The sequence below is a fragment of the Emys orbicularis genome, chromosome 1 (genome assembly GCF_028017835.1).
Source record: "Emys orbicularis isolate rEmyOrb1 chromosome 1, rEmyOrb1.hap1, whole genome shotgun sequence".
NCBI lineage: Eukaryota > Metazoa > Chordata > Testudines > Emydidae > Emys > Emys orbicularis.
The window spans coordinates 113,449,669-113,476,638 of record NC_088683.1 but is presented as its reverse complement, the minus strand read 5'-3'; the positions used below and the strand labels follow the sequence as shown (position 1 = coordinate 113,476,638).

General features: G+C 42.0%; 1 protein-coding gene across 2 annotated transcripts in view; it reads right to left on the bottom strand.

Annotated features, from left to right (window-relative positions):
* TMTC1 (transmembrane O-mannosyltransferase targeting cadherins 1) overlaps positions 1-24,827 on the bottom strand; it is a 183,501-nt gene extending 158,674 nt beyond the window's left edge. For both annotated transcript variants that reach the window (XM_065417021.1, XM_065417030.1), the window contains exons 1-4: positions 24,651-24,827; positions 22,792-22,865; positions 21,570-21,746; positions 19,313-19,519 (exon numbers count right to left, since the gene is read on the bottom strand). In XM_065417021.1, coding sequence (XP_065273093.1) covers positions 19,313-19,519; positions 21,570-21,746; positions 22,792-22,865; positions 24,651-24,806 — 614 coding nt within the window. In that variant the 5' untranslated portion in view covers positions 24,807-24,827. The remainder of the gene's footprint in view (positions 1-19,312; positions 19,520-21,569; positions 21,747-22,791; positions 22,866-24,650) is intronic.
* Positions 24,828-26,970: the final 2,143 nt, after the last annotated feature.

The window sequence follows — 26,970 nt, the reverse complement described above, 5'->3', positions numbered from 1 at the left end:
ACATGCAGGAAGAGATTCCCGATGCCCTTAAGGAATCTACGCGTCAGCAAACACCAAGTATCCATCTACCTGGCAGTGGAAAACAGTTTTCACTGCAAGATGTACCTTACGGGAGCTGAGTGAGAGTTTTGACCTCTTGAGGTCTGAAACTGTTCCTTTTGTGTCTCCAGTAAATGTTCTAAAAACGCACTGAGTTTCCCCATAATTAATAAAATTGTATTTGTTGCTTACTTTGTGCGTTAACCACATCCACTATGATGGAGTTGGGTTGCGGATGTTGAAACAAAGTCTGCCTCTTTGGGAGGGATGTAGTATTTTTATTTATTTATTTTTGGCTCTGTTGCTGGTTGGTGCAATGGCGGCTGGTGTCTGCCAGATGACTCTGGTAGGATCTAGAATTACCTCATTAATTGGGAGGGCAATTCTGGATGAGGAGGTGGTGTGCAGAATATCCACCAACTTGTGATGTGTATCTGCCACGTCCTGTAGGGGAATCTGCAGCTCATCTGCCACCCTCTTGGTAAGATCCAGAAAGTTCTTAAAATCATCACCTTGTGATGGGGGGACGACTGCTCGCTCCATTTGAGGCCAAAGGCGGTTGAGAAGGTAGTGAGCAGGGTTCGCCCGCGCAGTGCTAGATAGCCTCGAGGCAGACCATGAGGGAGGGAGAGAGAGCACATGTGCAGGCTCAATGGACACTGCTACCAAAAATCTCCGATTAGAGGTGCAGGGGCGCACATACACCTACAGTGGAGCACTCATAGGGACATTACTTGAAAAAGAAACTTTAAAAATTGGTCATTTTTAATTTAAGGTTGAATATTGTCATGTAATAATGGCAGAGAGCAGAAGGACTATTAGGCAATAATCTTGTTTATGGATCAGCAAGCTCAGAAAACTGCTATATTCTGTATTCACACCTCATCACTGACTACCATACAGAGACAGGATGTTGCAGTATTAAATTTTTCTTTATTATTAGAAAACTGTTCACGTGGTCCTGGGTGGCTGACGGCTCTTATTGGAGTCTGGCATTTTACAGAAATCAGAATTGTAATAAAATGGATTTCCAAAGGGGGGAAAAAAGGTACAGAGTATCTCTGGACTATTTTAAAAGTACAATTTTCAAGAAAACCATCTCACCTCTTGATTGCTAGATTGCTACATGGGAACTTTTTTTTTTTTTTTTTTTTTTTTAAAAGGGTACTGTGACAAAGTTCCTTCTCTATCTTGGTGGGTCCTGCGCTTATTGGCGGATTTTCTTGCCTCAGAGATTCACCATGTGGGTTGGGGAACAGCCCAGAGACCTTCCCCTTTGGAAGAACCCACAGTCCAGGTCAATTGGGAGGTTTTGGCCCACCCTCTACTCCGGGTTCCAGCCCAGGGCTCTGTGGACTGCAGTTGTCTATAGTGCCTCCTGTAACAGCTGCATGACAGCTACAACTCCCTGGGCTACTTCCCCATTGCCTCCTCCAAACACCTTCCTTATTCTCACCACAGGACCTTCCTCCTGGTGTCTGATAACACTTGTGCTCTTTAGTCCTCCAGCAGCACACCCTCTCACTCTCAGCTCCTTGCGCCTCTTGCTCCCAGCTCCTCACACTTGCACCACAAACTGAAGTGAGCTCCTTTTTTAGAACCCAGGTGCCCTGATTAGCCTGCCTTAATTGATTCTAGCAGCTTCTTCTTAATTGGCTCCAGGTGTCCTAATTAGCCTGCCTGCCTTAACTGGTTCTAGCAGGTTCCTGATTACTCTAGTGCAGCCCCTTCTCTGGTCACTTAGGGAACAGAAAACTACTCATCCAGTGACCAGGATATTTGCCCTCTACCAGACTCCTGTACCCCACTGGTCTGGGTCTGTCACAGTACCTAAATGTGCAGTTAAAGGAAGTAAACACTGTTCTTTTAACTAATTCACATTAAAAAGCTGTTTTTTCTGGAGTGAAAAGATCAAGTCAGATCACAGTAAATAATGTAACCAGCTATTATGTGAAAGACCTGGGATAAGGAAGGAGCTAAAGATTATCATGGCTTGGGTTGTCAGGATTGAGGTGCTAAAACATGAGGGGTGGTGAAGCGCTCAGCTTCTGGGGAAATGCACAGCATGCATTTCTAGCAGCTGTTTAGGGAGGAATGTTGCAGTCAGTGCCTCTTCTGAGGTCCTAGGGAGGGATGGTCCAGTGGGGTTAAGTACACGAGCGAGGGCTTGGAAATCTGAGTTCAAGTTCCTGCTCCATGACAGACTTCCTGTGTAACCCTGGGCAAGTCCCTTGGTCTCTCTCTCTGCTTCTTTAGTTCCTTGTCTGTAAATGGGGATAATAGCACTTCCCTATCTCACAGACATGTTCTGAGGATAAATACATTCACAACTGTTTGATACTTAGATACTATGGTAATGGGGTCATATAACTATGACGGAGAGAGCATAAGGTGACCACAGCAATCATAGCTGCTTCTAGAGAATAGGTCCATCAGCGGCTACTAGCCAGAATGGGCAGGGATGGTGTTCCTAGCCTCTGTTTGCCAGAAGCTGGGAATGGGCAACAGGGGATGGATCACTTGATGATTACCTTGATCATTCCCTCTGGGGCACCTGGCATTGGCCACTGTCGGAAGACAGGACACTGAGCTAGATGGACCTTTGTTCTGATCCAGTATGGCCGTTCTTATGTTAACGAAGAGGGTGGCATTTTTTCCGGGGAAGAAGAGCAACCTAACAAAACAGTGGGCAAAAGCCTCTGGACTCCATCCTTACTGGTCAGGGCCTTGCGTTAAGCGAACAGACTGCCTCAGCATTGGAACACGTACCACAAAATTTGGCTATTTAAAAAAGTGTGTAGAATCCTTCTCCAGGTATTTGTTAAAAGGCCAACAGGCACCGGGTACAATATCAGCTCAATGGTTTTCTTTGGCTCTGGTAATATCAGCCTTGAAGTGCACATTTCAAGGTAGGTCAGCCTCTCTTCCAACTCCTTCCCTGAAGCTGAGGCCCAAGAGACTAGCCACCCCAATGGCATTCTTCAGCCAAAGCCAGCACCCACATGCCAAAAAAAAACAAATAAACCCCCACAACCACCACCTTCCATCCAGTTTTTGCTGTCTCTCTCCTTTGTACATGTTCAAAGCATACTTGCATTCAGGATCCCCCCCCAAAAAAATGCAGAGGCAAATTCTCAAGTGGTGTAAAACTGGCCTGTTATATTTGTGTGAAAATATTTAATGGACAAATCTTATTGCAAAGAAAAAAGATGAAGCATGAATTAAAATGGATTATCGAAAACGCCCATTCAATGATCACGTGATGGAAATTTTTTTGAAAGAGCCCTTTATACTGCAGTAGTGGCATGCAAAAATTCCGGTGTTCGTACATGCCACTAAACCAGATGCCTGAGCAAATGCAAATTTGAATGTGCAATTACCTGATCTGCCTAAGCAAATGCAGGGGTTTATATGTGCAGTGGATATGGCCTTCGGTGTTCCACACAGCCATGAAGGACATACAATTTGTGTTCTTTAAAGGGGACTGGTAGGAAATCTGCAGGAAGTCATCAGGGCCCAAGGACAGAAAAACTGCTAATCTATAATTGACTAGAAAGATTTCAGAGGGGTAGCCGTGTTAGTCTGTCTCAGCAAAAACAACGAGGAGTCCTTGTGGCACCTTAGAGACTAACAAATTTATTTGGACATAAGCTTTCGTGGGCTATAACCCACTGCATCAGATGTGTGGGTTATAGCCCACGAAAGCTTATGCCCAAATAAATTTATTATTCTTTAAAGTGCCACAAGGACTCCTCGTTTTGACTAGAAAGACGGGCACTGAAAGCCATTTAAGACATCACAGGCCAGATAAAAAGCTTTCTAAAAGATGAAAATCCCTTCTCCTCCTATCAAATAAAATTTGCTCTTTACACCGATTTATCTTGTAGAAGAATCTATATGACTTGTAATTAGCACTGGAAAGGGGATTGGGGTGGAGAGGAGACAACAATATTGAATTGAACTTATTAACAAAATACAGAAGAAACAACTCTACTTCACAACACTCCAAACGTATCACTGGGCACAGCAGGGATATAAACTGCTACCATGCACAGATTAGGCAGAGATTAGTGTTAAATGCAGTTAAAATCAAACAGTGTCAAAATATCGTAAGGGAACCATAGGACATAACTTAACAGCAACCCTGTATTTGCAGAAATTCCTTGCATAGTTTACCAAGTAGGATATATGTAGTGGTGTTGCCTGATCAAAGCAATACTGAATGAAAAAAAAATGCCAACATTTTGTTCCCCACGGACTGATGATTATTCTCTCCCTGTATTTTATGTTCCTGTTTTAAAAAAAAGAAAAAGAAAAAGAAAATAGAAAGACCTGCTCCTTATGTTCTCTTTCCAAAGCCAGTGCCTGAGAGGTTTGTTGGCATCTTTTAAAGAATAGAGGGAAGTGTTTTTTTCATATATGCTGTACTAGGGCAATTAACGGACAATCCCCTTTCATTAGAGAACACAGTCTAGGTTTAATATGCCCTTAACTCCACAGCTGGTTTGCAAAGACAGGGAATTAACAGCTCATAAAAGGAGAGATTTTAGTAGATTTTAGCACACAGCCACAGAATGGAGGCTCTATAGCAAACATCATAAAATGACTTTATAGTGGAAGCTTTATACAGAGGGAACTCTGTATTGTTCAGATGGTAAGTGATGCTGCTTTTCTGAAACTGTTTAACCTAGCATAAAAGGGGAGGTTAAAAATTAATTACAACGTATTTTAAGAGACAGCTTTTTTAAAGCTGTCTGGTGATCAGTTGTGACAGGTAATGAGAATTCATAAGGCAAAGCAAAGTGTTGCCAGATGCTAGGAGACCTGTCAGACTTGGAGAGCAAACAATTGATAGTAGTGTTCCAACAGCATGAGCCCAAATGTTGTCTTTCAAGGCTCACTTGGGTCATTATCTGAATTTCCATGCAGATGTTGGGAACGTGGAACGCATTTACCAGATTCCCTTCTGCACCCCAGCCTTCTGGACATTCACAGTCACAAAAGCTTCATTTCAAGTGTCTGCTGTTGAGAGTTAAATTTGTCTTCCAACATTTTCAAAGACCGCATAAGATTAAGGCTTTTAATGCATTAGTTGGAAGAGGATATTGGTGCAACTGAATTAGAAATCTGAAATTGGGTTTACTGTTCTTTCTCCTCAAGTCAAGATGCAAATTAAATGTATAGCCAAAGGGAGAATCTATGTACCTTGTAAAACTCATACAGAAAAAGATGGGAGAGGCATTAGGCATACTAATAGATTTTGCCTTTGTAAAATAAATTTAAAGTCTCAGGCTATGTCTACACTTACCAGAGATCAATGCTGCTGTGATCAGTGCAGCAGGGATCAATTTAGCAGGTCTAGTGAAGACCTGCTAAATTGATTGCAGAGCACTCTCCGGTTGACTCCGGTACTCCACCGGAATGAGAAGAGTAAAGTAAGTCGATGGGAGAGCGTCTCCCGTCGATGTGGCACGGTGTAGCCACCGCAGTAAGTCGACCTAAGCCATGTCGACTCCAGTTATGTTATTCACGGAGCTGGAGTAGTATAACTTAGGTCGACTTACCCTGGTAGCATAGACAAGGCCTCAGTTGCTGCATTACAGTAAAACCCTAAATATTTCATGTCATGTGACTCCAGCCATCTGTCTAAAGACATGGTTGAGGAGATTGATGCCCTTCTGGTTTGGGGGGGGGGGGGATCATTTAAATCATCCAGAAGAAACCCAAATCTGTGCTGCTTAACCCTCAGAGACCATCATTCTCCACCCGAAACAACCCTATGGCTATTAGGCACACAATGGAGTTATTAAACAGTTTCCAGAACAACAGCCATCAATGAAGTGGGAAGCTATACCTGGATTCTTCCACTAGTGAGAGCAGTGCCAATGTTTTTGCCAGGTGTCCCAAAAAGGTGACTAATAGACAAGCATGGAAAGGCAAAGTTGGACAACTTGACTAGAAACAGAGATGTAGCCCATAATAATTTGGGTGCCACTTATCCCTGTCGGATCTTTATTTTCTGAGAGAGGGGGACAGTCCTCTCCAATCCTTACTTTAACCCCTACACAAAACTGGCCCAGTTCACTCAAAAGATAACTCCTCTCTCCATGCTATTCAAGCATTTATATTTCTCAGACACCATTCATTCCTTGACACTGAATTTCAGTACGTCTAGTGAAGCCCAATGAAAATGGACATTGAATCTATTTCCATATCAATTTAATGAGACTGTCATGTACAATGAAAAGGCAGGCAGTGCTGTGAAGTGGATGGAATACATACAGCCTCCCACAAATCAACACTGGAACACACAGATTGCACTTACAAGTTAGAGATTTTCACTTAGTAACATTATACAGTAAATGCCTGCAACTCAAGGTTTTAAGTGGGACTTCAGTGGCGTACAGGACTTGTATTGGTCCTCTGAATGGAGTGAATTTTACCCTTGGTGATCAACATCCTTCAGGAGGGGGAAAGAAAAAATTCCCTACACTTGACTACCTTTGCCTTCTCATGCCGTTTTGTTCAACGTGAGGCTTTTCCCTAGATTTTGTTTCTTTGAGTATAATGATATTTTAAAAGTTAGCTAATGAACCATCAACAGGTAGGTAAACTAATACCAATCCCAGTGCTGCCCTGTTATCCTGGCATATACACCTGTGTGAGGCCTGATTAGTTCACTTGCTGCTAACTGGAAAAAAACAGGGCCTCTGGACCCTGTCACTCATGGCTGACCAATGAGTATGTTATTTACTTTCCACCTCTTCCTGAAAAAAAAAATGTTTTAATCTCTGCAAATAAAGATAAAATAATTATCCTAAAAGCCAATGCAAATTACCTAGCACTAGAGGGGCACATTTTCATTGAATTCCTTATGCTGGAACATTTGCATGCACAAGTTCTTGGGTTTGTGCACGCAAATAGGCCAATTGGGTTAGCAATTCAAATCCAAATGTGCAAATACTGTAAACTGCCTAAGCAAATGCATGGCCAAGAGGAGCAGAAGTAGAAGAGATAATTCCATCAGCAACAGATTTTGGCTGTTGACGTTAATATTATTATAGCTGTCAAGCTTAGGGCAGGATTTACCTGCTCTGTTTCTAATTAAAATAAACTGCCAGCATTAAAAATAGCCAATAAAACAATGAAATAACTGTAGTTATGCTGGTCTCTTTTTAAACTGTTATACTGATATAGCTCCCATTCCTTAAGAGCACAGAAAAGCTATGGCCCTGATTCTCTCCTGTTAAACCAGTTTTGATACCCTATTGGTGTTACATCAACATAAAAACAGTGGAAGAGAGTGAAGCATCAAGCCTCAGCGTATGTCTACACTACCCGCCAGATTGGCAGGCAGCGATCGATCCAGCGGGGATCAATTTATCGCGTCTAGTCTAGACGCGATAAATCGACCCCCAAGTGCTCTCCCGTTGACTCCTGCACTCCAGCGCCGCAAGAGGCGCAGGCAGAGTCGATGGGAGAGCGGCAGCAGTCGACTCACCGCGGTGTCTAGGTCTAAGTACGTCGACTTCAGCTACGTATTCACGTAGCTGAAGTTGCGTAACTTAGATCGATCCTCCCCCCTAGTGTAGACCAGGCCTATGATTGTAAGATCTTTACTAAGGCTCTGATTCAGTCAGAGACTTAGCAAATGCCTTTTTCCCTGCAATTGTATCTCTGGGCTGCTGTGCGCCAGGCTGGGGACAAGCATCAGAACTGAGAGCAAAGCGTCTGTCTGTCCTGGGCTCTCAATAAACACCCCTCCCCCTATACCCAGGCAGCTGGGAGGAGGAAGCTGCCTGATTCAAAAGCAGAAGGGACAAGAGCCTGGCCTGGGGGAATAGATTGGGACAAAGGGCCTGGGGAAAGCAGGGGAGTGGGAATCTAAGTCTGGGGCTGGCTGTGCAAAGAAATTAGAACTGGGAGTGAAACCAGGGTGGGGACAGACAGACCAGATGAAGAACAAGGGGAGAGACTGGGAATGTCTGGGACCAGGAACCAGTGGGGCGGGGAGAAGGAAGACAGATCTGATGATGAGCCGAGTGCAAGAGAAGAATTGGGACTGGCTTGGCAAAGAGCCAGAGACAAAGAGGCAGCGGGCACACAAATTGGAGAAGAAGCTCAGAGAGGGAGACTGGGACTGAGAGCCAGTGGGGATGGGGAACGTGTCTAAGGCAAGAAATGACTGGAGAGTAGGAGGGTGAAGAGAGACAAATCAGAGGAGCAGCTGTCTGGGCAAGGACAAACGAATGGGTGTGAAGTCAGGAGGGATAAGACTATGACCTGCTGGGCAGGGCAGTTAAGACTGAAATGAAAAATCTTGAGAAGTAGAGAATAAGATTGGCTAAGTGAGGAGAATGGGAGCTCATTAAGTGAGCATCATACATCTCATGGACTGAATGAGGCAGGGGTCCTGTGGAATAAATAGTATGTGACTGTGTAATTAACACTGTACCATAATGTTAGGGTGACCGGACATCAAGTGTGAAAAATTGGGATGGGGGTGAGGGGTAATAGGAGCCAATATAAGAAAAAAAAAACCCGAAAATCGGGACTGTCTCTATAAAATCGGGACATCTGGTCACCCTACATAATGTGTACACACAAGAGGTCCAAATTAAGGTTGTACCATCAACCTCATTTCTGGCATTTCCTAACTTTGGACTGCTGATGTTGCAACTTTAATAGTATTCTTTTAATGCACTTGTTTTGTCTAAAATATCTCATCTTCATACTGAAAATGCTGAAACAAAGTGACGCTGAAACAAAAAAAAATTGCTTATCTAGGTTTCCAGACATCAGTATTATTTTTGCCAAACTTTAATTAGCAATCAATTATTTCATTTTAGTTGTACTGAAGTAGCAACTAGAGGCTCCAAAGATCGACACCCATTGTTCTATATACTGTATATTCAGATAGCAAGACAGAAGAAATTAGTCTTAAAAAACACAAGACAAATGGTGGGAGAAAGGAATTATTATATTATTCCCATTTTACAGAGCAGGAACTGAGGTACAAAGATTAAGTGACTTGTCCAAGTCTCACAGAGCGTCTGTGGCAGAGCCAGCAATTGAGTCCAGCTCTCAGAGTCCCAATCCTACATTTTAATCATAAAATCATCCTTCATCTCATCTTTCTAGACTATGGTAATGCTCAATCCTTTCTATTGTCTCAGCATAACAAGGATAAAAACAGACACCATTTTTTGAAGGGCAAAAAAATGAGAACTAGATTCAGATGTTATTCCTAGTGCACCATTCCTTCCTGAATATGGACTATAAAAAGACAGATCAGGTGCGAGTGTCAGTAGCCAGGGTCAGAGAAGAGATTCGCATAGAGATCACTGAGGGAGGTTGAACCTGACTCAGAGCCTGAGTAAGTGCCTGGCAAGCCAGGGTATAAATCACCAATGCACTAAGTCACCGTGTGGACTCTGTTATTGCACACTAAAGTTCTGCAGTGCTCTTCAGCCTATTGCTATTTCAAACAGCAGTAGGTCAAAACACAGAACGCTTGGTGAGTGGTAGCAGGGTCCGCACGGCCAGTTAGCGTGCAGCAAGCTACTGCACTATAGATTTACACCCCAGTTTGCAGTGCACTATATCTCCATGTAGGCAAGCCCTCAGCAGTCACTAAAATGGAAAGAAGAGCAGTGCTACTGCAACCTAGCTACTGTAAGAGGATTACATAACACAACAGGAGAAACATGTCATGATTTCAAGGCTAACTGCACTTCTGACCTCTCCTGATCTCTGAGGGCATCCCCCCTCTGGTCTTGGCCCTCAAGCCATCACCTCTCCTGGGGTGGAATCATGCGATTCTCCCACCCTCAGACAGGGTCTAGGTCTGCAGTCCCCTATGATCAACTGTGATTACCTAAGCAGGCCTGACTTACCTTCAGTGCCTGCAGTTCTGCTCCATCTGGGAGCAATGACAGTGATAAACAGTAATCAAACAGCCTTTGTTAAGCAAAGTATTATTTATTTAGAGTCAAACCATCCAGGAGAAAACAGATCTCAAAACAATACGCCAGAGTATATGTATGATTGCCTCTCCCTGAGGCTTACCATTCCCTGGGTCTGGTGAAGGGAGACTCAAACTCTCTCTGCAGAGCCTCTCTCTGGGTCAAACTGTCCCACCTGGACAGCCCTGACAACGGACTCCCCTTTTTCTCCAGAGGAGTGGGCTTTTTAATTGTTGAATGTCCTTTTGATCGCTAGGCTCCTAGCCTGGCAAAACAGCTGTGTCACTTTGGGCTGGGGCCTAGAAATAGGGCCTTGTTCTGTAATTGATTCCCCCCACTCTCCCAAGTGTTTGCTCAGATGTTTCTTATCTAGATCCATCATGTTGCTTTTCTTCTTGTTTTTCATGCAGCCCCCCTATTAAACTGGAGCAGTATATTTCATACAGTAACTTCATCTCGCTGACCAGGTCATATACAGTATTCATAAAATTATCTCATTACTCGGATTACATAGCAGCTCCATGTCCATCACAATGTATAAAAGTGTTGAAGCCAAGTATAGGGCAGAGGCACAATTTACTTTTATACAGCTGTCCCTGAGCCCCACGTAACTTTACAGACAGCGGGCTAAAATGAACAACAGCCATTGTATACTATGACCCTGCTCCTGCAAAGCATTTAACACATGCAAAACTTGGCTCACATGAATAATTCAATTGACTTCAGTGGGACTATTGAAAAGAGCAAAGTTATGAGTGTTCATAAGTGTTTGGCAGGTTCAATATCTATGTTGTTTTTTCAGTTTTATTTTCTTATATAAAAATGTCCTGTATTAGGACATAAATCAGTTACTGCGATAGGCCTCACTCCCAGAATTTGATCCACATGGACTAGGAAAACAGCGGTCATCTGGGCCTATAAAAAGTTAAAATTTGAACCCAACAACCTTGACAGGGTCTCTTTAAACTGTGTAGGTATTTTTGTAGTTAAACATCCACAAAAATATCATATAATCACTGTAGCAAGGGCACTAGGAACAAGTTATGAATAACACTCTGGCAACACCTTTCCCAAATGTATTCACTTAAGAGCTAGGACCTTTGCTTCATACAAGGTTGTTATTATTCCCATAACTTACAGTTATGGCAGATAGGTATTTCACAAGAAATGCTGAATCTTGAAGCCTCAATTATAGAAAAATATGCAGCTGTATAGCTACTTACAAACATGTAGTTACATACTTTCCATATCATTTTCAATTCCCTCCTCTGCTATTTTGTTGTTGCATGGGCAAAAACCCAAAATGCTTTCGAGGGTAGAGTCACACATTCGGGTTTTTCTTTTTAGTTGTATGCTGGGCACCAAAAACAATGAACACTTTAAATAAAAAAGCACAGTGTATAGTGCATCTCATCATGTAAACCAGTGTTTCTCAAACTGGGCTTTCCCTACACAAGTGGCGACCCCAGTTTGAGAAACACTGATGTAAACTAAAATAACCAAATTCCATTTGCTCCCATTGAACTCAGTGGAATTGGGGGGAGGGAGGAGGGCAGGGAGGGGAGAACTATAGAACAGATATAATTTTATATAAAAGGGAGCCTAGCAGTAATTATATTCCAAGCACTTTCATAATCACTATTCATTGATCAATATGGGCTATTTTATGGTCCCATCTGTTTGTGCTAAAACATGACAGTCAGACGTTCTAATCCAAACCTTGCTATAAAATTGCTTTCTGACATAAAGGAATTTCATTTTTAAAGAAATTTTAAAAATTGCAAGAGCAGTTAAAAAAAATGCCTGGAAATAAAACATTTCATTCTGTTCAATCCGAAACAAAATTTTCCCAACTTTTTCAATTCATGAAAAATTCAGAAAAGTTTTGGTTTTGGTTCAGTCTGAACCATTCCCCCCCCCAATTTTTGGAATTGCCAGCAAACTGAAAAATCACTTATTCGCACAGCTCTAATTGTAACACTGGTTTTCAATGCAAGTAATAAAATAGTGAATAGTAAGTGAGGTTTCTATTTTTCAAAATGAATGTAAGCAAGAATTTTATGTTTAAGTAGAAACATGTTATAGAGTCTTACTTGAGATGAACTATGGCTACATATGAACTGCAAAGAGAAATACCACTTTTGTACCTAATTAGGAAAGGCCAAAATAACCACAAGCAACTGATACACCTTTACGCGCACTGTCACTGGTTTCCCTCTCCCTTCCTTCTTGCTGCATGCTGGAGATCGGCATCTGTTTGAATTGAAACAGAAACTGCAAGCTTCACTGGGCTATAAAGGAAAATACAGTATGACCTCATCATACTTTTCTTGATAGGTAGGACTGCTGATTGATACACTAACACTGCCTGGTATACACAATACACTAAAGCCTGTTCCCAGTTTGCTTACATGGTACCGCAAGAGCGAACAGCACTGCTGACAGTTTATTTATTAGCTCAAATGCATCTCTGGAGTAATCACATTGACTTAATTGAATTTGGACCCGTCTTTTTTGTTCCTGGATCCCCCAGCACTGAGAAGTGAGCTAAAGCACACACATTCAGCAACTCTAAATGAACACTATCTGTCTGATCCGAAGTTTGACCAACCTTGGAGCACAGAGGTGCTGGGAATATGAACTGCCAAGCCTAGAGGTTCATAGCTCTTGCACGGGCTCCCGGCCAGCAGCTGCCACTCTGCGGGAGCCCAGCTCTGAAGGCAGAGCCGCCACCAGCAGCAGCGCAGATGTAAGGGTGGCATGGTATGCTCTCCAGCCACCCACAGCAGCATGTACAAGGAAGACTTTCTGAGCCCAGGGGCTCCCCCAGCCATACATCACCTGACCACTATGCCCGCTGGAAGGGGGCGACCCAGGGACTGGCCCACTGGCTCCGCAAGGGTAAGCCCTACTGCCTGTGCCTCTCTGCCAGGCTGGCAGCTCTGGGCGGTATTACCTGCCCTCCACCCAGCTGGCCGGGCAGGGCTCTAGCCCCAGGCTCGCCAGCACTCACCTCCACTCCGGCAGCCCAGGCCCACCAGTTTGCAGCACTTGGACAGCACCCCCACCTTCCAACCATGGCACCCTCAGCGGTCACCTAACTCTAAGGCCAGTACTGGGCATGGAATGTATTTTGGGGGGCGGGAGGGGGAGCGGGAAAAGCTTTGGGGGGGGTGGGAAAACAAACTTACTGCGCACATTCAGAGCTGGGCAGCTGGAGAGCAGTGGCTGCTAGCCGGGTGCCCAGCTCTGAAGGCAGCACTGATGCCAGCAGCAATGGAGAAGAAAGGGTGGCAATGCCATGCCATGTCACCCGTACTTTGCTGCTGCTGGCAGTGGCGCTGTCTTCAGAGCTGGGCACTCAGCCAGCAGCCGCCATTCTCCACTCTGCCTTCAGAGCTGGGCAGCCAGAGAGCAGTGGCTGCTGACTGGGTGCCTGGGGGAGGGGGGGGGGAGAAGCATAAACTATTACAGACACAAAGAAGGGGGAACACGATCAAATAAGTTTTAAAACCACTGAGATAGATGAAGAGAGGAGCAAATGAAGAATCTATTCTCTTTATGTGCTGAGATTTACATAACTAGCTCTAGTTATTGCTAATTATACTTTTGCCCATAAATTTCACCACTAAAATTTTTCTGCATTTTTCAGTCAGCTCTATCAGTAATATATATGATAAAGCTATTAATAGAAAGTTGACTGATGTACAGTTAACTACAGTACACAATAAGCAGTGCAAAGCTGTTTTATTCCATGAAAGGGCCATCACTAACTAGAAACCTAGCCCATTTTGAAGAATAAATTAAAAATAACTTCAGGTGCCACATCTATGCCCAATTCCCCTTGACAATTTTTGTGTTTTTCACAACAATCTTTTCCTTCTCCCTGTTGTTGTGTGAAAGACCCATTCAAACCAAAGCAGACAATGACTATACAGGAGAAACAATGGAACTGGCTATATGCTAAGTGCTGTCAAAAGCACAATGTTAATTTATTCTTCAAATCTTTTTAACTTATAACAGGGATTTTCAATGTTTTCCACAGTGTAGACAACATTTTAATACACTGTCTCATGGACACCTCCCTAGTCATGGTCATGTAATGTACCTATGGCAACTAAAGAAAAATTGCTTATATGGAGAAGTATTTCATGTATTTTATCTGCTTTTTAATGGGATTTAGCAACTGGAAACAAGAAAGAGAAAGGCTGGTACCATGTGACTGGCCAGCTCTCTAGCAAATCCTAGACACAGACATCCCAAATTGTACAGAGCACCATGCAGAAGTGGGGAGGAACAGTAAACACAAAAAGTCTGACCCTCCTTGCCTTGAATGTGGTGCAGTCATTAACTCCAGTGCATAGTCAATGCAAAGTGGATGTAAATGTTGTCATTCTGATTTAGCAACATTTTACACTCACTTTGCACTGGTGTAAAATTAACAAAGGTGCAAGGCAAGAGAGAATCAGGCCTTTAGTATACCAAACTGCCCATGTAGGACAACTGAATATAGCTGGTGTCTCGGGCAAACGAGCCTCTTCTTCATGTAACGTATCAAAGTGACATGGAGGGGGAAAGCTCACGATTAGGTGTGTACAGGTGTATTAGGGGAATGGGGGAATTTATAATAAAATGTTAGGATATATTGAATCAAAGTAGCTTACACGGACCGCTCCAGTGCATTCTCCCGAAGTTCTTAGATAATAGATCTACCACACAAATGCATACTATAAGGCTTTCAGCTACCGGGCTGGCTGTACCATGAGCAGCAGACAACTGGCCAGCCTCAGTGGTCAAAACTGTGCGTCAGCTCCTGAGAGCTTTACACACAGCCGGCTAAAAAGGGAAGCTGGCAAGGGTCACGCAATCATAGCTGTTTTTCCATTAAAAATGGTTATGTACATAGAGCTTGATTCATTATGCACAGAAACACTTTAAACACTCAAAAGGGCAGCTGAGGGAAACTGATGCTAATTAACATACTGGACAGATTCCCTCTGCATCCATTCTCTATGTAGAGCACCACCGCTTGACTTTTGCAGCTGCCCCTGCAGAGAAAGAGAAAAATAGAGGCTTCCCCCATATGGAAGGGAAAAATGTTCCAAAAAGGATGTTTTGGGGGAGGGGAGAGGTAGTTGGAGTTCAAGAAAGGTTGAAGCAAAAGAGAAAGACAGAACACAGGGAATAAAGAAATGAGGAAAGACAGCAAAACAGAGGAGAGAGAAATAAAGAAGAAATAAATCTATCTGGTTTCTTACATTGGTGGCTTTCACCATAGTATTTGACAGAGAAAGGATGAAATATAGACAAACACAGATGGAGAAGACAGACCAAAAAAAAAAAAGGAGAAAACAGAGGACAGAAAGAGTGGAGGTCCCAAGACAGGATATCGGACTGTGTATTTGGGCAGCCCATCAGCCTGCCATATCATAAGACATTATGGTCACCTGTGCTTACTAGTTGTTCTAGACCTTTTGGGATGCAGCAAAAAAACTAAATTTATAAACCAATTTTGTAGGCAGTTTCCCACCACCAACATTTTCTGTCCCTTAAAGCACCTGGCACTTGGCCAATATTTAGCCTCATCTTTACCAAAAATCCTGGAGTCTTCCTCACAGTTCTATTTTCCTGCAACTCCTCTGCTCTAGAGATGGCCAGATCCGAAATAGCAGAGACTGGCCAACTGCACTAATTTATTTTGTGGTTTTGTCACATGAAAGATCAATGCTAAACGAAACTGGGATTCAGTGCATTTCCACTTGAGAGAAGGAAGAAATTAACTAGTTTCCATAAATGCAAGATTACCAAACCCTCGCCCCCTTTAAAGCAAAACACAACCACAGGCAAATTCACATTGTCAAGGTAGACCATCAGGACTCTGTATCAACCTGCATCCTATAAGTTCTCTAGTATGGGACCATTTACCCTATTGATTATGACACAGAGGTACCATGGACTGTCATATTAATGATTTGCATATAATAGCCTGTACTTACAGTGGATATTGACACAACACTCAAGAAAAAAAAGTCAATGATGCTTAATGAACTGGCTAATAAGGGATGCCCAACGAGAGGCACCATGAACAGTATCCTCTCTTACAGGCTTCAGAAACCTCTATATGGAATCAGTTCTGCCCTAAATACAGATCGGTTGCCAGTGGCAGCAAACTGTTTAGTGACTGAAGGACTGGGAGAGAGAATTTCTAGCTAGTTTAGGGAGGCAAAACATATAAAAGCCAGCAGTGACTCCACAAAACTCTCTCCAACAAATGGTCCGCATAGGACTTCCATCCCAAGTTCCAACCCATCATCACTTCTAGTCAGCAGGGTTTCACATTCCAGGTGTACCGCACTGTATTGCGAGACTTTAATAATTCATCTTCATTCTGCTATTGTCCTTCACACAACACTATCAATTATTTAATTTCAGGTACACAAGCTTTCTCCTGCAAGTGAATCAGTCAAGTGGCTGAGTGTATGTGTTGGGTCATGATTCTTCACATGTTGTTAGGGGCTACATTCAAAGGGTCAGATCCTCAGCCAGGGGAAAAAATCAGCATCGCTCCACTGACTTCAGTGGAGCTAAATCAATTTACGCCAGTTGATAATCTGGATCAGCGTAGGGTACAAATTAAAGTGACCTGTAATTTTGTTAATGTGGACAAAATATATTTGTATTGAATTCTCAAAGCAGGAAAGGGTTAAAGGGGCATGCCATACAAAAATTATTTTAAAATGTATCCTCCTCCCCAGAAGTCCAGATATGTGAGTTGTGGCTCTATCATAATGCCTCTGAGTGTAAACTAGGGAGCCAGGACATTCTGGGCAACCTGGTGGCAAGTGGGGTGGAAAGGTAATTTTAAAATAATGTATTTGTTGAATGTGCCCTTAGTTCTTTACCTCTGTAGCATAAAACAAATGGAAAAATACATTAATGTTATCCATTAATTAAAATTACATATACATTAATTATAATTAATTAATTAATTGTAGGCGCTTTGCAGCACAGATTGTGTCTTACTAAGTGTTTACCCCATAGGGATTCCGGATTCTGACTGGGGTCTCTAGACACTATTACACCAGAAATATATAGAATACCAAAAAAAGAGAGACATTTACAGATCATCTTCAAACAATAAGACACTCTAGTAATCCAGGCAGAGTATTTTGGGGCAATTATAGCTGGACATAAATGGTATTAGAAGGCACAAGATCAAAGGCAAAGACTGGTCACCTGACCTGAAATACTTCCCCCGCCCCCCTTATGGTCATATACCCTGGAGTCTATTTTTGCTATTAAGATATGGAATTTGCAAATAAATATAAACATAGTTGTGGACTATACAATTAATGAGCACTGCTGACATGATTTACATATTGCTGACAGCCAAACATAAGTCTCCATTAGTGTCCTGTTTTCTGGGGCCATTTCATAATTATGAAATATTGCTTGCACACAAGTTGCCAAAAGGACTTAGATGGCATATGATCTGATGTAGGAACTGTCTGCTGGAAGAGTCTGGCTGGCCCTTGCTGGTCTAAGTACTACCAAAAAGCCTTACCTGTGTCTCAAGCTTTTGGGCACTATTTCAAAAACAGCCTAACTCCCATTGACTTTGGATGGCACTCAGGTGACTAGGTCACCGAGTCTCTTTGAAAATTTTATCCTTTATTTAAAAAGCATAAATTGCTAATTATTTTTGCTTTTATTTTAAAACCCAGAGAATATTTTGCAATTAAAGCAAGAATCACAACATACTGCTTCTAAAAGCAGAAGCTTTTTATAGCAGACTTTTTTTAAAAGCCATTCTGCCTTAGAAGATTGCAATTAAAAGGTACTGCAGAAGTCATCATCTGTTCAGTTTGGGGAAAAAGAAAAAAAAAAACACTTCAAACAATTGTATTCAGGAAAAAAACTCCTTTCAAAAGTAAACCACTGCCTGGCTCTCTAATTATTCAGATTTTCAGCTTTGGAGTTTCATGTGCCTGAAAATAAACATTACTACATTACCTCATTTGCATTATTCTTAAAACCAATGATATAGCATGTAATAACATCAGAAAAAACTATGGCTAGGCAGTATCAGTATCCTACTAAGGAGGAAAAGCCATTAAACAAGTTTCTAAATGCTATTAGAGACTGGGACATTTAGAAAATGACACACTTAAGTATTTAAGAGAGGACGTTGAGATGCATCTTGCTATACCCTCTTACTGTCTGACTGCCGTTCAAAGGATGTCAGACTCGGGCCCTAGGTCAGAGTGTGGTTCAGCCTTAAAGGAGCTGCTTGGCTTGCAGAAGAGGTCCATTGGTAGTGCACTGACCACCTCACTTAGTGCTGGATATAAAACTGTTCCATCATTCCACCACCCCTGCTTTCTCCATGTATCATTAGGCTTGGAAGGATTAGATTTTTAATTGATAAATTTCTGTAAAGGTTGATTTCACCATACACAGACACAAGCCATTGAAAAAATATTTCAACTGGTAATAATCAAAATTTACAGACAGGCTAAGTAAGAAAAATGCTGCTTGAGAAATTATTAGCCTTTGATTTAAGGATATTTTGTACATGTGACATTGACAATTTGTGTTTTAATGGTTCAACTACTTGAATCACAACATCTACTGGTCATTACATAATTATTGTCTGACCCCTGACCCCATAATTTCCCCAAATTGTGAAAATTTAAGTAGATACATTTTTAAATGCTTACAAATAAAACTGATACTACTTTTTGAAATTATAAAAAATAAAAATAGAATTCTGCCAAGCCTATATATAATCTTGGGCACAAGGCAGGGCAAAAATTGGCAGTTAATATTTAGATTGTTTATATATGGCAGCTCTGCTCCAAACTATGCACCTGTGCTCACCACCAGGTTCTAGAGGTAAAAGGATCTGTGCCTCCCCTCTCAAACCAACATCACAACCCCATCTTCTACCTCTGGAAGAGGAAGGGGAGGATAAGAAACACAAGGAAGCACTCCATTCCACCAGATAAGATGGCGGGGGGACAAAGCCCTCTCTCTAATGCCTGGCCTTCTCTAAAAATACTGATTCTTCTCAGCTGTGAAGTGACATCAGTCCTTTCTTCTTCTCAAGCAGCAGAAATGTACTCGTTTAATCCGTCCTGGCCCCCCACCCTGTTTTTTCCTCACTCAACAATTATACTAGTTTTTTTTTTAAATAAAAACGTTTAAAGAAAGTAAAGTGATTCTTGTCATTAAAATATACAAAGATATAAAACAACCTGTTGAGAAAAAAGAAGAAAAAATCAGAACCACTTGTGGTTGTATAGTACCTAAGAATAGCCCACATGGCTTTGTTTGAGACAGAAAGACTGCTGCTCCGTTGCTCTTCAGGTGATGCAGGGTGGCATGAGTTCCAGGTCCCTTTGTGAGCAAACCGGTGCTTCCCATTCTCCCTGCTGGATGGAGGAAACTGCAGCGAAGCAGATGGAGAAGCCGCAGGCTGCCGTGCGAACCTCTGATGCACCCCTCCATTTCTCCTAATTACTCATTGAATTGAGAAGCACAAGGGGGGGGGGGGGTAGGAGGGGGGAAAGAGGCCTTTTAAGATATGGTTCTTTTGTTTCATGTTTACTTCATTAAAAAAAGGAGTATTGGAAAGTTATCCCGAACTGCTATCTTAATACAATAAATGACATTTCCTTCAGTTCTCCATGCAAAGATCTGACATTTACTTCACCGCTACTGGGCATGATGGAGGGCAGAATAAATGGATTCTTAGCTATTGTACAAACTACAGTATTAAAAATATGTAAAAGAACCTCACAGTATATTATTAGTCTAATCTTTCTTACAGACGTCAAGAGGGCTTACAGTGGCGAGAATGATGGGGAGTCAGGAGGGAGAAATTGCATAGTATATTTCATTAGACAATTATCCTTTGTGGCAGCTCACTTGTTAAAAAAAAAGAAAGAAGGTCTGGTTCAAACAAACAGGGGGTGCGGGAAGGAGTCTCAGCAGCACTTGGCTGCAGGTTCTCTCCTACCCCTTAAAATCAAGCAAACACAAAGACAAAATTCTGAGCACCATAAACAGCTACACTAGTGCACAATAAATTAGAATGACTATTGAAATGCAACACATCTGGGCCACAGAGCCTCTCATTACCGTAAGGTCTCTGGCCCAGGCATGACCATTACTTAATGTCACTGAAGCAAGGAAACAGAATGTTCAGAGACTGCTGGAACATGAACCCAAGGAAAAGAGGGATATAAAATAAGTGCATGGGTGTTGCCCTGAATAATTAAAGATTTCTGCTATCCTTAGCCACAGAGTTCCTGCAACTCCACACAATCCATTGTAAATGTACGCATTACAAGCATTCTGACGGCCAACCCCAAAGAAGTCCATAGCTTGCCACTGGCAGACCATTTGTGAAGTTATGTATTAGAATCAAGACAGAAGAAATGCTCTAGTGATGTATCATAGCTTACCACTGATTAGTACTACTTGTGGGGGGAGGGATTTTTTCATAGGACCATATCTAAGTCCCGTTAAAGTCAATGGAAAGAGATAAAATATGAGAGAGGGGACAAGGATGTAGAAAGTGTAAAAACACTGAATGTTTGGGGGAGAGATGGATGTAACAGGCTCTACATGTTGTTAGTGCCTATCAAAAAGAGAAAAACTTAACACTATAAGTAAGGAGCCATATAGCTACCGGCAGAACTAAGACTGTGATAAGTCCCCTTGAATGGATTTGATTTTTCTGAACTAAGTGTTGATAACTGCTGAATTCTTGAGCCACCCAAAAACAGATGAAAAAAATATTTCCATATTTAACAAATTTAGATTTACAGAGGGGGGGAAAAGAAAAAAAACATTTAAAGATATTGCTTGAGGGCTCAGAAGAGTTCCGATGTAAGCATCATTCATGTTACAAATAAAATATTAAGAAATGAATGAACAAATCTGATTTTATTACTAAATCTGATATAAAACAACTTCACATGTCATCACATTTTGAACAAACAGTTATGGGGTTTTAGTTTGCTGCTACTGCAGAAATTAAGCCAATAAGTTTTAAAAACCATTGATACTACCAGTCAAAATCCACCCAAAAATAAAAATCAAACCCTTTCAAAGTTAGCTATAACTGAGTTGTGTTTCCGTAGATCATTTCTTCACCCTTTGCTAGCTGCCCACCCAGCAACAGGATCAAGCAAAACATAAAATAAAATATAATATAGGATGAAATCCTAGCTCTACTGGAGTCAATGGGAGTTTCCCATTAACTTCAATGGGGACAGAATTCCATCCATCATACTGTATATAATAATAAATAATAATAATAATATATGGAGATATCCTATCTCCTAGAACTGGAAGGGACCCCGAAAGGGCATCGAGTCCAGCCCCCTGCCTTCACTAGCAGGACTAAGTACTGATTTTGCCCCAGATCCCCCCTAAAGAATTGAACTCACAACCCTGGGTTTAGCAGGCCAATGCTCAAACCACTGAGCTATCCCTCCCCCCCATATTATGCACATAAAAGGTGTCAAGGTTTGAAGAATATATTAAGTTACTTACAGTGTAAGTCTATTGTAGGACAGGAAAAGCAAGTCATAAACCAAGCACACACCAAACACAGTGACTCCAGTTTCCTTCACCAGCATTGCACAGGTCCCAAGAAATAAACTAAGCAGCAAGAAGAATGGAGAGGCAGTGGGAGGGAAATGTTCCCCAACATAAAAATGATCCACACTCCTGCAAAATAGATTTGATGTAGAGATTTTAATTTAAGTTATTTTCATATTTATTAATTAGTTCATTAAACATTTTCCAAGAGCATGTCCATCATTCTTAAAACATTAAAATATTCTCAATAACCATGGACCCAGTGCTGCGAACACATACTTGGGTGAGCACTCCCATTAATTTCAGTGAAACGACTGTGAGTAAGGATCTGCAGCAACTGGCTACTACACAATAGCAGATTTAAAGGTAGCCATCGTGCAGCAAAACAACTTCAGGAGCAGACTTCAAAGAGAAATTGCTGAGCTTCAGTTCATTTGCAAATTTGACACCAGCAGCTCAGGATTAAACAAAGACTATGAATGGCTAGCCAACTACAAAAGCAGTTTCTCCTCCCTTGGTGTTCACACCTCAACTGCTAGAAGAGGGCCTCATCCTCCCTGACTGAACTAACCTCGTTATCTCTAGACTGATTCTTGCCTGCATACACCTCTACCTCGATATAACGCGACCCGATATAACACGAATTCGGATATAATGCAGTAAAGCAGCGCTCCGGGGGGGCAGGGCTGCACACTCCGGTGAATCAAAGCAAGTTCGATATAACGCAGTTTCACCTATAACGCAGTAAGATTTTTTGGCTCCCGAGGACTGCGTTATATCGAGGTAGAGGTGTATTTATACCTGCCTCTGGAAATTTCCACTATATTAATCTGACGAAGTGGGTATTCACCCATGAAAGCTAATGCTCCAATACATCTGTTAGTCTATAAGGTGCCACAGGACTCTTTGTCGCTTTTTACAGATCCAGACTAACACGGCTACCCCTCTGATACATATATTTATTAATATCCCTGCAAGTTGTGTGCATGACTGAAAGAAGGGTCCAAAAGCACTTTTACACAGAGTGAGTGACTTAAAAAACAGCATGGGTTGAGAGGACTTGCTTTGTCAATTTTTAATAAAATACAATAGTTAGGATTTTATATGGATTCCTCCCCCCAAAAAAACTCATGTCTCACAACATCTCATAACATTTAATATTAAAGATCCATACCTATTATAGGAGAGAAAAGCCAACAGAAACAGTAGACAGGCTAGGACATCCGCTCTGCCTACAATACCTGTTACCTAAGAGGAGAAAAAAAAGAAAGACATGAAAATGACACTTTAAAAAAACCCTTTAGAGACTGTTTCAATGACCCATACCAATTGCCTTTGCTTTATGGGTTTTTCCCCTCCTTTCTTTCTGTCTCTCTCTTCTTCCCCACATCCTGGCACCCTAATCAGTAGGAATTTGGGTGTTTTTCTAATATAGATATAGAGTAATTAAGCTATTTTGTGTAATAATAACAATATACAGACTGACTAAAACCAAAGTTAAATTATTTTAAAAAGCATTTATAGAAACAGCTCAGAAAATAAAAACATAACTGTGGTTGGGATTTTTATGAAATAATGAAAATGGGGATCAAAAAGAGAAATGTATGCCTGATTCACTAAACTGTGAAGTTTAATCATAGTCTTTAATACTGTGAGAACTGATTTTCGATAAGAATCCTCCCCAAAGACTAAAAGTCACTCCTACATAATAAGAAAGCTTATTACTCAAATGTTAGTTAATAATCAGTTCAGACAGACAATAAATTGCAACTGCTAACTTAGTACATATGAGAGTTTTTCAAACTCTAATTGGCAAGTTTCTTTATAATTATTCAAATTACAAAATATTTCAGCATTCCACTTAATAAAGATTCAGAAACTGCACATAAAGGAAATTAAAGGCCCTTTGAAGCTTTTGCTGTTTTAAGATAACTTAATTATGTAATCTTCAATGCTTTGGCATTTGCTTTAAGCTCCCCAAATTCTGATCTAGACAAGAGTAAATTCAAAGCCAGCCTCCTCTAAAACCTCGCTTATATTATAAAGCAGCATTATCTAAAGGAGCCTGGCTGATTAGCTTACAGAGACAACACAAGAGGTAACTGTAATGCTCATGGCTCTTTTGTTATTAAGGCACTCTCGCCTCAAAAGTTCTCAGCACTGGCAGTCATTTCACTCTCACTAGTTTACAATAGGTCATAACAACAAAATACGATGCTGACAATATCTTAACTAGACATACACTTGTTGTCTACCTGGAAACAGAAGAAACTGCATCCCCATTTGAAAGAAAACACACAACCATTTTATCTACATGGGAATTAAAATAGCCGTCATTTTAAAACAAGGTATCTATATATTTTGATATCTTGCATTTTCCTGTGATTAGTAGAAAAGCAACATAAGCTTATATACTGCAACTTTGCCATGAAGTGTACTCAAAGAAGCTTTTTTCCTAGATTAAAAAAAAAAATCCATAGTTTCTAATTAAGAGCTATGTGAGTAAATTCATGGGTCAATATAGACCTACGACCTGTATCAGCATTTTTCTGTTATCTTGTCCAGAATGCACACCAAGTTACATTATGAATTACAGGGGCCCTTTTCTGTTTAGAAATTAAAGACTCTGTAAAAAAGATTTAAGAAACAGAACAATGTCTCAGCAGGACAAATGCCTCACAAAGTTTTCTGGTTTTGAGAGACGGTGGGGATCCACATTTTCTTCAACCGAAACATTGTGTAATTATTTTTAGCATTGCTGGTTAGGATGGCTAATTGGAATTGCAGCTAATATGAAGTGGAAAGACAGCAAGTATGAAGTTTACTCTTAATGTATGTTATTATTTTGAATGCAAAAGGTTTGAGGTTCTTTTGTTTGTTTTTCGTTTTTGTTTTTTTACTGTTGACTCTTCAAAGCAAGCACCACATTGAGTCACAGCAAATGGTATGTTTTGTATTAAAGGTTTGTTTTTTAAAAAAGTTATAAACATGTATTTCTTTTAGGTACTATCTCAGTTTTACACATGTACTTACAGCCTCACTGTGAATAGGATGCACAGCAAAGAAGAGAGCCGTGACAAAAGCCAGTCGACCATCCTTGAATACAGCTTTGTCACAAGTATACATCAGGACAAGAGTCACTAGACAGTGTAAAATTACATTCACTGCATGGAAATAGAATGGGTTCATACCAGCCAACAATATGTTTAGCCTGTAAGAAAACAAAACAGAACCATAATAAATATAATTGGGCCATGGAATCCTTGCAATGGCAGAACATCATTCACACACATTAAAACCAGACGAAATAGGTAATTTAGAGTATAGGCTATTAAATTAATTAGGGTAAAATTGCTCAGAACATCTGATTAATCTTGATAAAAAGAAACCACTCCCTGCTGCAGCCTCCTCCCACCACTGCCTTTTGAAATGTGTGGTTGAATTTGGCAAGTTTCACTGCAAATGAAGTAAGAGGCTAACAACACAGACTTGAACTAAGCATCTCATAGATCGGTGCTTTACATGCTTACCCCAAGGTAAATCGTGCACTTCAACATGAAAGCTGTGACATTTGTGCCCCTTCAACACTGACACTTTCCACAGAAGTCTAAACTATGTGGTAGTTTTATGATATGGATCCACTAAGATTGATTTTTTGGAGGGAAAAAAAAACGGTTACTCACCTTTCTGTAACTGTTGTTCTTCGAGATGTGTTGCTCATATCAATTCCAGTTAGGTGTATGCGTGTGCCACGTGCACGGATGTTGGAAACTTTTTCCCTAGCAGCTACCCGTCAGGCCGGCTGGGGCGCCCCCTGGAGTAGCGCCGATATGGCGCTCTATATAAGGCCCTGCCGGCCCGACCCCCCTTCAGTTCCTTCTTGCCGGCTACTCCGACAGAGGGGAAGGTGGGGGGGGGGGGGAAATGGAATAGATACGAGTAACACATCTCGAAGAACAACAGTTACAGAAAGGTGAGTAACCGTTTTTTCTTCTTCGAGTGCTTGCTCATATCAATTCCAGATAGGTGACTCCCAAGCCTTACCTCGGACTGAAGAATGGCTCTGCCAAAGGCCGCATCATCACGAGAGTGCTGGACGATGGCGCAGTGGGACATGAAGGTGTGCACTGAGGCCCACGTGGCAGCCCTGCAGATTTCCTGGAGGGGAACGTTTGCCAGAAAGGCCGCTGACGATGCCTGAGCTCTCGTGGAGTGAGCCATGACAACAGGTGGAGGGGCATTTGCCAACTTGTACCAAGTACGGATACACGTGGTGATCCATGAAGATATCCATTGGGAGGAGACCAGTGCGCCTTTCATCCACTCCGCGATGGCAATGAACAACTGGGTTGTCTTACAGAATGGCTTTGTTCGGTCTATATAGAAGGCAAGCACCCTCCTAATATCCAGCAAATGGAGGCGCTGTTCCCGAAGGTCGAGGTGTGGTCTTGGGTAAAAAACCAGTAGAAAAATGTCCTGACTTACATGGAAGTGGGACACCACTTTTGGCAGGAAAGCTGGGTGAGGTCTCAGTTGAACTTTATCTTTATGGAATATGGTATAAGGCGGTTCACACGTGAGAGCCCGTAGCTCGGACACCCGATGTGCCGAAGTGATGGCCACTAGGAAGGCGACCTTCCAGGAAAGATAGAGTGAGCAGGAAGCCAGCGGCTCGAAAGGAGGGCCCATAAGGCAGGAAAAAACTAAGTTAAGGTCCCATGTAGGCACAGGTTGCTTCGCTGGAGGATGGATTTTTTCCAAGCCTTTGAGGAAACGTCGCACGACCGGGTGTGCAAACACCGAGCGCCCGGCCGCTCCTGTGTGGAACGCAGAAATGGCTGCGAGGTGAACTTTAAGGGATCCAAAAGCTAGGTGCTGGTCCTCAAAAACATCAGGTAGTCTAGGATGCTCAGGATTGAAACCTGGAGCGGGAGCACCTGCTGCTGAGCGCACCAGCTGGAAAACCTTGTCCATTTAGCTTCGTAAGTAAGTCTAGTCGAAGGCTTGCGACTTTCCAGGAGCACCCGCCTTACCGAGTCCGAACAGGCACGCTCAGCCTGGTTCAACCACGGATCCTCCAGACCGTGAAGTGGAGCGACTGAAGGTCCGGGTGTAGGAGACAACCGTGGTTCTGCAAGATGAGGTCGGGGCTGAGAGGTAGACGTAGAGGAGCCTGAATTGACAGGTCCAGCAGGATAGGGTACCAACACAGATGTCCGCCTTGTCCCAGTGGATCTTGAGGAGCACCTTGTGGACCAGCGGAAATGGCAGGAAGGCGTAAAGTAGTTGGCCCGACGACGTGATCAGGAAGGCGACTGCGATCAATCCCGGGCTGTGACCCCGGAAGGAGCAG